Source organism: Corvus brachyrhynchos, unplaced genomic scaffold (genome assembly GCF_000691975.1).
Source record: "Corvus brachyrhynchos isolate BGI_N302 unplaced genomic scaffold, ASM69197v1 scaffold59, whole genome shotgun sequence".
NCBI lineage: Eukaryota > Metazoa > Chordata > Aves > Passeriformes > Corvidae > Corvus > Corvus brachyrhynchos.
The window spans coordinates 779,500-790,931 of NW_008246054.1; the positions used below are offsets into that span (position 1 = coordinate 779,500).

At 45.3% G+C, this 11,432-nt stretch overlaps 1 protein-coding gene across 2 annotated transcripts in view; it reads left to right on the plus strand.

Annotated features, from left to right (window-relative positions):
- The window catches only part of MAPKAP1 (mitogen-activated protein kinase associated protein 1), a 73,556-nt gene that overhangs the window by 26,498 nt on the left and 35,626 nt on the right, over nt 1-11,432 (plus strand). For both annotated transcript variants that reach the window (XM_008642127.2, XM_008642128.2), the window contains exons 5-6: nt 2,809-2,985; nt 10,325-10,434. In XM_008642127.2, the coding sequence (XP_008640349.1) occupies nt 2,809-2,985; nt 10,325-10,434 (287 nt within the window). The remainder of the gene's footprint in view (nt 1-2,808; nt 2,986-10,324; nt 10,435-11,432) is intronic.

Genomic DNA, 11,432 nt, shown 5'->3' on the forward strand with positions numbered 1-11,432 from the left:
AATTAATTCTCATAGTTCCAGGAAAGGAAGGAGCTCGTGTAGGTTACCCATTCTACATTGGCCATTTGTTCCTGATTCAGTCAGGTGAGAGTATAAAAAGACAAAATGGGGATCACTGTGACACTGCACTAAAATACCTATAGAGAGTACCTCAGATGGGGTATACAAGGCATGCAGAGTGACAACTGTACCTGCTAGTGACACTGAGAGAATAATGAAGAGGTTTTAGACTTTATAATTAGGAGAAACAACCCCTTGTGTCTTTAGGAAAAGAATATATTACTGCCTAATTCCTTTTCCTAAAAGATAGGTGTAAGAGTCTGAAGTGAATGAGTACTAGTTGACAGCTTTGAGAACATTCTGTATTCAATTAGGCTGCCTTTTTTATTATAATTGTATTGTATTTGTGTCTTTTCAGTCCCTTGGTACAAGGAACCACTGACAGTGTTAGCAGTCCTGTCCCTGGCCTCTTACTCATGAACTTGGGTTATAACCCAGCAGACCATTTTCTTGCCAGCCCCTGACAGATGTGCTGGAATGATTCCTCCTGCAAAAAATAAACAAAATCCCTTTCTAGGAAGAAATTAATAGCGAGATGCACAATTCAAATATGTTTGCTATTTTTAGGAGTGAGGAATGCTGTTACATCTCTCAGTTGTTGTGCTGAACTTGTAAGTTCCCAGCTTCGATCTCATCCCAGTGGAGGTTCAAAGTGCAGAACAGTTCTACTCACTGGACTTTTTTTTTTTTTAAACACACTGTGACTAAATCTGTGTTAGTGTTCAGGGACCCAGTCCATGATTGAAGACGTTTGAAACCCCTTTTTTCTATGGGATTTAACCAACATTGTGTATTTTCCCTGTATTTGGTGGGAGATGAGCTGGTGGCACTCGGATCGCTTTGGGACCGTGCTGGGTGTGTTCTGCTGCCATGTGTCTGTGTGTTCCTCCAGCTTTAATGAGGGCTATGCAAATGCATCAGGTTCCAAATGAAAATGCTCACTTTATTTACCCAGAGCTGTGAGTGCATGCCAGGCTGTCAAAGGAACGGGTTGGAGAATCAGCAGGGCAAGGCAAGAGCACAGCTGTGGGAAGGTGTGCATCGGATGACCGGTCAGACTGGAAGTGTCACAGCGTGAGGGGTCTCTGAGTTGTGTTGAGTGGGACAAATGAGCCTGCAGTGCTTGCTGTCTGTATTCCCCCAACGTGGGAAGGACATGGAGCTGCTGGAGCGAGTCCAGAGATGCTCTGAGGGATGGAGCATCTCTGCTACAGGGACAGGCTGGGACAGCTGGTGTTGTTAGAGCCCCTTCCAGTGCCTAAAGGCACTCCAGGAGAGCTGGAGAAGGGCTAGGGACAAGGGCCTGGAATGCCAGGACACAGGGAATGGCTTCCCACTGCCAGAGGGCAGGGTTAGATGGGATATTGGGAAGGAATTCTTCCCTGTGAGGGTGTTGAGGCCCTGGCACAGGTTGCCCAGAGAAGCTGTGGCTGCCCCACCCTGGAAGGGTTCAAGGCCAGAAAGTTTCTTTACTAGTACTGCAGAATTTTCAAAATTCAGACTGGCAAATGTTGCTGAATTGCCTTTTGGAGAGCAAATTTGCAGCTTACATTAACAGCTATGCATCATTATTCCCTGTTTTCTGTAATTAATGTCTTAGTCATGACAAGATGCCTCTAGATCACCTGGACTAAGCACTCTCAATAAAGCACAGTTGCAACCAAAGGTTTGTGAATTAATTGAGAAAATTGCAAATCAGGTAGTCAGTGAAATAATTCATTGTCACATCCAATCAATAAACTTTGTAAATCAACTCATTTAATTCAAAAAATGATCTATATAGATCAAGCGACCAATTAAACAATTAGCATACACTTTACAATTAATTAATTTAAGCATCAATCATGCAATTAAAACTCCAAATTTAAACTGCAGAGTTTAGAAACACGCTGCCACGTGCACCTCCAGCTTTACTGCATGGCTGGGGAAAGGCCTGAGTGCTTGCAGGTCTACAGTCAGAAAGAATACTTACTTTCAGGTCAATAATTTAAACTGAAGTAACAGTTGAAATAGATTTCAGTGTTAGGAAATTATGATTAATATGTGTTTGGTAGCTATAAATAGTTGTTTCCCTCTGGGCTTTCATCTATGGAAGGAAAGAGGCTCAGTTCTTTATTTCTTTCGCATTGTATCTGTTTCAACTTTCTGTGTTAGTTCTGCTTGTTGGTGTTTATTAATTTGTATGTGCTTTTAGTGACTGAACTTAGATATTTAGAAAAGGTAAGTTTTCTGCTAATCATTGCTAACATGTTGGACAGATTTTTTACTTTTTCCGTAGTTCATTACCCTGCTTACCTGCCCGAGAGCACTCTCTGCTTTTCCAGCCTACGGACAGTAAACTTTCACAGTTGTTTGATCTGTGAAAAATCACAGACACCGCTTGTTTGCCTTTAGCTCTGAAGTGTAGTCATCATATAAATAAATAAATTTTCACAAATGGAGAAATGTTACTTCCATCTTTATGGAATCATGAAACTTTTATAGATTTTAGAGTATTTTAATCGCCGTCAGGTTTTGCTTGTAGTGCAGTTAAGGATGAAGACTGACCGCTTTGCTCTGAGGTTTGGGGTTTTCCTGTCACCACAGGGTTATGGCAGCAAGATACATTGGGACCTTTGGGGACATCTTTATATAGGTGTCATCAGTGGCTTTTCAGAGCGTCCCTCCTGTGCAGGTGCCTCTGCCTGCAGGGTTCGGTGCCCGGTGCCCGTGGCTGTCCTGACTGAAGGTGCTCTCTGTGTGTTCCAGCGATAACGTCAACGCCTATTGCCTGCACATCGCCGAGGACGACGGCGAGGTCGACACGGATTTTCCACCCTTGGACTCCAATGAGCCCATCCACAAGTTTGGCTTCAGCACCCTGGCACTGGTGGAAAAGTACTCATCCCCGGGGCTGGCGGCCAAGCAGTCGCTCTTCGTGCGCATGTGAGTACAGGCCTGGCCTGGGGACAGCTCTGGGCCCGGGCCACCTCCTGCCTTTTTCTCTGCTGCCCTTCACCTGAGTCTATCAAATTCAGGGGCCACACGTGTTGGTGATGCTCTGCAGTGAAGCAAGTGATTTTACAGACAAATAGTTGCAGTGTGGCTTAATAACAATGCCGTGGTTGAGAAATGAGCAGTAACCAAGCACTCCAGCTGGAATAGGACTGGACATTCCCCTCCAAAGTCCAGAAGAATTTTGATGAGGGAGATCCCATCCACCCCTGAGACTTGAGCTGTCTGATGTGTAGCTCAAGAAAAATTTTCTCTGTCCTTATCAGTGAAGTAGGGATATATACTGTGCTTGATCACTTTTATTTTTCTTTACTTGTGAATGAAAAATCTCTTAAACCATCAGAAGGCCTTAATTACTAGAATAAAATGCCAGGAGCATAAGCCACTTCTTACTTAGGAAAAATATTTCATGTTTGGAGCTCTTGAAATGAAAATGCTAATAGGGTTTTCCTGGTTATTGGACATTACTTACATTTCTTAACACTACAGCTGCTTCTAGTTCTGAATAATCAGACATTTTTTTAAAAATCTGACTTATTTAATTCGTTTTTATATTCTTTGTTGTATACTGTGTTTCTTAGCGACATTCCAAAGCATCCTACAGAGAGCCATTGTCGGAAATCCCACGTGTATTCCCAAAGGCCACATTCACTTTGTTCCACTGCATTAGGGCACTGGGAAATAAAATATTCTGGCCCCAGTATTCACAACTAAGTTATTCAAGGCTGGGCTGCGCTGAGGCAGTGGTGAGGAAGGGGAGGTCACTGTCAATAGCCAGTTCTAAATTGTTGCTGATTTCTCATCTGGAAAAAGTCCCCTTTCCCAGCTTCCCCCTCCCTGCCCCCCAGTGCTGTGCTGGGTGCATGAGTAGGGGTCAGTTTTCACTGCAGTGACCAGGTGTGGGTCAGGGTTTGGACGCTGGCTTGGAGGAGGTGGAACTGCCCTTCCCGGGGGAGCCCAGAGGCCTCGGCGGGGTTCCGGCCTGGCCAGCAGTGCTCTGCCTGGAGCTTGGAGCAGGACTAGGGTCCAGCTGCAGGTCCTGCAGAAAAATGCAAAATCTTTTGGGTTACCATCATTTGTGCTAATGTGAGGAGCTTCCTTCTAGCTTGGAAGGTGCTGCTGAGGAGAAATAGGACAACTGCATCATAAGCAGTGCCCTTCTGAAAGGGTCAGTTTGGTGGTTCCAGTGTCCCCATTTTAATTTTAAATGGCTTGTGATTACTGTGTAAACAGTTAGGTTTAAATTAGAATTTTTAATGTGTCCCCTAGAATAAAGAATTACTTGATAATCACTTGATCAAAAGGTTGTTACCTCTGTGAGTTTAAATGTGCATGGTGTCTCATTTTTGTAGGGATTTGTTGTAAATTCTATGTCTTCTTCCTGCCCTGTCACCCAGCCAGTGCGTGTAATTGTGGTTTTATATTTTGCATCTCTTTTTTTCCTCCTTGTGCTGAAGTATTTCAGCTGCTGCCATGTCAGCCTTGTGACTTGTAATGTTTATTAATATTGAATCACTGTTGAAAAATGTTGATGCTTGTGAGCAGCTCCATGCTGGAGCCGTGTTTCATCTCCGATCTCCCCGTCCTGTGTGCTGGATGTTCGTTCAGATGTTGTGCAGTTGCTGAGCTGACAGCGGTGGAACCCGGCCAGGGACCCCGTTTGAGCAGGACATGATTGAGCAGGAACAGTTTGCAGAACTTTACCCACTTCAACTCCTGCCAAGGCAAACTCTGAGCCACTTGAGTTAGTTATAAATACCCAGAGGTGGTGGTTGGAAGTAGCCCACAGTGCAGTTTATATTCCGAGCTGGATGTGAATGTCTTTGTGGCTGTACAGAGTAGTAAATAATTGAGTTTGATTAGGGAGAGGGACCTCATTATCCCCCCACCTGTGCCCAGCTGGTAGGGGAGGGTCGAAATGAAGCCATTAGCTGTCGCTCTTACTGGCATCTCAAAGAGCTCAAATACATCTGTGTCTTATTTTCTTTTCTGGCACAATCAGTCGAGCAAGCTAAGCAGGCATGACCGAATTTGGCAAGTTCCAAGGACTCTGGCAAAGTTACACAAGGAGAAGACGGAGGGCAGTCATTCTGGCTGCTCACTGCCCATTAGTCTAGCGAGTTATGTTTTGGAAGGTGGCTGTTGTGGAAAGCAGAGCTTTGTCCAACGTCAGACGCGGCGCTTGCACACAGCCCCGCTCTCCTGTCGAGGATGTCAGGAGGAGGGAAACAAAGCACCACATCCATGGAAATACAGACTTCTTGAGGTGGTGAGGTCATACCTGAAAGGCTTAAAATAAATCTGTACCATCATTAGGGCCTTTTCCCTTGGAAATTTTATTATTGGAACTTGACGTACTTGATCTAATGGTGTTTCGAGGAGCTGTAGCTCAGCTGCCAGTTGGCACACAGAGGAAATTTGGCATCCAGTTCCTCTGCTCTGTAGCACTTTTTTTTCTGTTTCGATATTGTACTTAAATTGCTTTGACTATTATATACAAATTTTCAAAGCAGCACCTCTGCCATACCCGATAGTTTAAGGTTTGAAACCCTTTTAAAATACCAGACTTGCATCGTGCATTTGCAAATTCAATTCAAAGCCCCAAAATGTGCTTTTTCTTGGACTCAGCAGCACTCCCCAAAAGGCCTGTTCCTGGTTTGTACATGGGGGTGGGTAATCTGCAAAGTACATTTTAGAATATTCACATAAAATTTAAGACAGTTAATGTGGGTGCAAAATTAAGAATGTGTCTCCCAGGAGAGTGGAGAGGGAGGGGTGGACCCCAAGAAGGGCGTCAGAAGACCTGAGAGAGGTCTAAGGGCTGTTACAGTGGTGTCAAAATGCAGCCAGTTAAACTCAATAGTGCACAGAGCTGTGCAAGGCCAACCTGAGATGCACAAAAGCAAGTCATTTAGGCTCAGAATAAAAATTGTGGCTGACATTAGTTAGTCCAGTTCCTATCACTGTGCACTTTATCTTAAAAATTACCCGGCTTAAGGAAAGTCCATTGCATCAGCTGGGATTTTGAGTCTTAACTCTGACTTTGTGCTGATCAAGTGGAAATTGCTATTAGTCACTCCCAGGCACTTCCAGCCATGCCAGCTGGTTATGCAGTGAGCTTTAAGTGCTATAAATTCCACTTCTCGAAAGTAAATTCCACTTCTGTGTTAAAAACAAAAATTAAAAATATTTCAAATTGCTTCAGATTGGAAAGGAGCTTTTCAAAGAGTTCTCTTCTCATTCAGAACAGAAACCTTTTGTCCTTCCAGTGTAGGTTGTTTCATTTTGTGGCAAAAGGGGGTACCCTGCCTGTTCCCATGGCACCTCAGCACCATGAGGTGAGCCTGCCGGCGCTTCTGCCTCTGCTGTTGTTTCCTTTTCCCTCTCCTGAACCTTGCCACCCTGGCTCCGGCGCCGAGGCTGTAAAAGAAGATGGAAAGCCAAGTTACCGCAGAATGATCACTATCATTAACATTCACGGGTGGTTCACTTATCATTCCTGACTGCACAGACATGGCAGCCGTTATGAAACGTCCACAGGTGTAGCACGATGATACATATTACATTGTGCCACAATGGATTTATGTATTCTGTAACAAAAGAAAAGTGTAATGAAAAAATACAGAAGGTAATCCTTTATTCCTCCACTGCACAATTTATCAGTAATGCCTGTGGATGATAAGTGCCAGGGATTTCCTTTGCTTGATTTAACCTTGTCACCCAGGTATGTTTTTGCAAAATGACAGAAAATACAAGCTAAGGAATTTCTTTGGCTTCCAATTTGCCAGCAGCAGTTTTAATTGATTGACCAGCATCTGCTTGTCTGTCCCTATTTTCAGTGTGTTGACTTAAAGGTATCACACCTTAGCAGAGTGAGGTAAAACACATTGTTTGTAATTGCAATTAAGGATGTGCTGGGATTGGGCTGAGTGAGGACAGTCCATGGCCATGGCCAGTGCAGAGCAAGCTGGGGAGTGGTGAGGTGAGGTGGGTGTGTGTTTCTCCAGCACAGCCTCCTGTGCTGTGGTCTCACAAGGCGGGGGTGTGGTGCATTGGTGGTGTTCCAGATGATCCAGTGCCGAGCGCGGCGCCAGGACACCCTGGCAGCACGTCCAGTGACAGGATGAGGAGCAATGGCCTTAAACTAAACCACAAGAAGTTGCACCTCAGCATGAGGAAGACCTTCTTTCCATGGAGGGTGGCAGAATACTGGAACAGCTGCCCAGGGAGGGTGTGGAGTTCCCTTCTCTGGAGACATCCCAGACCCACCTGGACACGTTCCTGTGTCCCCTGCTCCGGGTGACCCTGCCTGGGCAGGGGAGTGGATGGGATGATCTCCAGAGGTCCCTTCCAACCCCAGCTAGTCTGTGATTCTACGGGGCTTCTCCTCTGGGCACAGACTCTGGGCTCTGACTCGCTGGCGTGGCCCCAGGATGACGGCAGGAGCTCTTTGGTCTGGGCTTAAATCCACCCGTGGCTTGGATGTGTGGCGTTGCCGAGTGCTGAGATGTTGTACTGAGGTTCTGTGGTGCCTTGTGAGGGGAAACCAGTGCTGAGCGAGCCAGGGCAGGGGAAGGGAGAGGCTGGACCAGGATGGGGTTTCGGCCCCTCTGGCTCTGCTCCAGAGCAAATAGCCAAGAGTTTACAAAAGCGGGGTGCACTCTGCGTTTCACTGCTCCTGCCAAGGACTCACTCACGGTTCGCACACTAAATATAGTAAACCACAGAGGGTTTCTTATTTTGCTTTGATCAGTAAAATAAACTTTTAAAGATTGTTCTGGGATGAGAGCCAGCTTCTGAGGCAAAGAATGGTCGTGGCTCAGGCAGGGGTTAGTAATGGAGTGTCAGGGAAATCAGTCTGACAGTTCTCAGGCCAGCTACTCAATGGAAAGAATCGGCCGAGCCAGGATGGCCCGGAACACGAGCGGGATCACAGCAGCCTGTGCTCTTTAGCAGCTGAAGTGTCAGGAACTGAAAGAGAATCTTACATTTTTGGGACGTTCCTGATCCATGGGGGTGTGAGGAGGCCGAGCTGGGGCCATCTGCTGATGGCCACTCCATGCCCAGTGGGAAGAGGGCTGCAGGCCCTGCTTTGTTTGGGGTTAAAAGTGTTGAAAAGCATTTTGTACTAAGGGGAGAATTATGACACCAGTTGTTTTGGCCATAGCAGGTTTTGGAAAACTTCTGTTGCCTTTGCAATTTCTTTTTTCCCTGGAGTATTTTAATTTATTTCCCTTTATTTATTTTATTATTTTGGTTGGAGTTTTGTGGAAACTTCCTGTAGGTATTGCAGAGCATTGTATGAATTACCTGGAGGCACCACGTGTTGTGATGGCCTGGTCCAGCATAGAGGGCTTTTCATGTAGCACTTCAATGACAAACCTTGTGTTGCTTAAATAAAAGCACAAAGGTAGTTTCCTTTTTGTAACTATAATTGTAGAATAGGTTTTTCACTTTAAAGAATCCACTGAATCTTGCTCAGCAGATCAGTTGGGACTGAAGCTGCGAGGCTTTTGGGAAGAGAGAGACTGGCCAGGGCACTGCTGGGCGAAGAGCAGGTGTTGTGTGGTACTCATGCAGGTCGTGGGGCTCCTCAGGAGCTTCAGGGGAAATTTGCTCCTCAGTGAAGTGCTTGGGAAGATCTCTACTCACTACAGGCATTAGCCAGAGCCTCTGAGCCCTGGGACTGTTCCCAGGACAGCAGTGTCACCTGCAGACGTGGTGGCACTCCCTCCCGCAGCTCTGCTCCTGCTGCACTGAACATGCGGCAGAAACAGAGGGAAAAGTAGATGCATGAAAAGGTTGGGAGTCTTTGGTTTGAAGATGAGTAAGATAGAGTTATAAATAATAAATGGTCTGGAGAACATAAATTTGGGGCTTTTAGGCAGTTTCATTTTGCCAAGAACAAAGGGAATTGAAAATGAAATTCAGATGAGACCAACGCACAACCGAGGAGAGGGAAACGGCATCTTACCCCCCTGGGGGGGACATCTGCTGAGCCCAGGCTTGGCTGCTGGCCCCAAGAGCATGAGTGGCCTGCAGGACACCAGGCTGTGACCAGCATGTGCCCAGGCAGGGGGTTCCTGGCCCCCATGTCACGCTGCAGTCGGTGCCCTGAGCACGGCAGTGAGTGGTGAGGGCTCAAAGGTATCGTTCCTCCATCCTGGCTGTGTCACGGCGTGGGCTGGGGATGCCTCGTCTGATGTGACCTGAGCTCCAACCTCTAGTCCCAGCATTTGTGTTTCAAAGTGACATGTAATATGGGTTTGTTTTTCAGGATGTACTTGTGTTGCTTGGATTGCTTTCGCCTGCCAGTTGCTTTTAAAAATATTCCAGCTGTGATGTTCTTATAGAGCTGTACTCCCTGATTAAAATTCCTGGTTGCCAGATACAAAGCTCCTCCTCCTGCCCAAATAGCTTTGCAAACCAGTTTTTTCCATGCAGAGCAATCTCTCCGGTGGGAGCCTTCAGCTCTCGGATTTCCCTGGAACTGTCTGCAGTGACATCTACTGACACGAGCCGAGACTGACTGTGAGGGCTAAGGGGCAAAATTTACTGATATGCTCATTCAGTGTCTCTTCTATTATATTGTCATCTTCTCTGCTTCCCCAGGGGTGCCCCTCTCAGTGTTTGGCAGCAGTACCCCCACAGCTGTCCCTTTGCTCTTTGCAGTCCTTCCCCCTGTGTGGCCTCTCCCATGGGTGATGGCCAGGACAAGGACCCACTGCCTTGGATCTTTCTGGGACATTTTGTGCCATTGTGTTCACAAAACCATGTCCAAAGAAACCCTGTTAGGTTTGAAATAATGCATTGAAATAATACCTCGATGGTGCTGCAAAAGCTGCTGCCACTGAGGGGTGTTCTGCCTCTTCTCCCTAATGGTTTTTTATATGTGGGACACGGATGAAAATGCCGCTGCAAGCTGCTTGCCTGTTGTGTGCTGTAAAACACCCCACAGACACGAGCTGAGGAGATGAGGAGGCCCCCCAGGTACACTGGCTCACTTTTCTAATGCTGAACATCAAGTGATCAAAAATAACAGTATATTAGGAAAATCCATACATCCCTTGCCTTGAATCTCAATCCATTTTGGCTGGTTTTGTCTCTGCCTTGCTAAGGCAGTTTGCTTGGTTTCTCCTTTTAACTTCCCTTTACAGCCCAACTTCGTTAACTGCGTGCCTAACGAGTGCTTTGCTTGAAGCTAACAAGGACTGTGGGGAGCTGCCGGTGATGATTGTTTTGTAAAACTGCATGTGCATCTGTCTTGCAGAAATGCTGCTCATGGATTCTCACTTATTCAGGTGGACAGTATGAAGGTCACCATGAAGGATATCTTACAAAAGGCCTTAAAGAGAAGGAAGGGATCACAGAGAGGCTCAGGTGGGTTATTTATCGTATTTTCTAGAGGGCAGGGTGTTTTCTCCATGAGTATATATTATATCTCTTTTTACCTGTTGTGAATGTTGCTCAGGTTTTGGGGGGGTTGTGCCCCAGCCCCACTCACAGCAGTTCTGTGCACAGGTCTGTGTTCTCCACGCTGGCACAAAGCTGACAGTGCAGGAGCTGCATAATGTTTGCTGCAGAGCAGTATATCCATTCCTGCAAATATTTATTTATGATAACAAAGCCATTTGCATTCAAGACCAGTTCATGGTAATTTGGGATGATGGGTAGAAGTACAGCAAGTCCAGCCCATGATAGAGTTTGTATGTATACTTTTAATTTATGTAAGAAAATTATGCTTAGCGTGATTTTAAATAATTTCAAGGATTCATTGTTACTTGTAGTGAAAAAGAAAAATTTACTTTCTGCATTATTATCAAAGTAGTGCTGTTGTAGTTAAGACATATGAACACTTAAAAAAGGAAAATGTACAGTACTTGTATTTCTATTTTAAACAATGTTTTTCTGGGGGGTAGATGTGCATTCACATATATGTTAGTGTATATATTTCAAAAGTATAAGGCTGAGAGATCTTTCCAGCAACAAGAAATAATTACTGAGAGAAATTGCACTGAGTCTTGTCACGCAACAAAGGAACTTTAATATAAACCCATCTATATAGTGGGAAAGATAAGGATCTTGTCTTTGTAAATGAATGAAACCTCCTTATACACTCTCAGTTTTAACTATGGGAAAAGAAAATAAACCCTGTTCTCTTTAGAAAAAGTAGTTCAGTGCAGTTTTTAAATGCTTGTATAATCTGTCATGGATTTAATTAGCTATCTTCAGATGAGAGCTGAAGTTTTAATAAAAGTTAGAAGAGATAACACAGTGAAGGACACGGATGAGCTGTCTCAAGGCCATATTCCAAGGGAACGATAAGAGCTGTAAAAAATGGCAGAGAAGAGCAATTGAATGGAGCAATGAAAATCAGA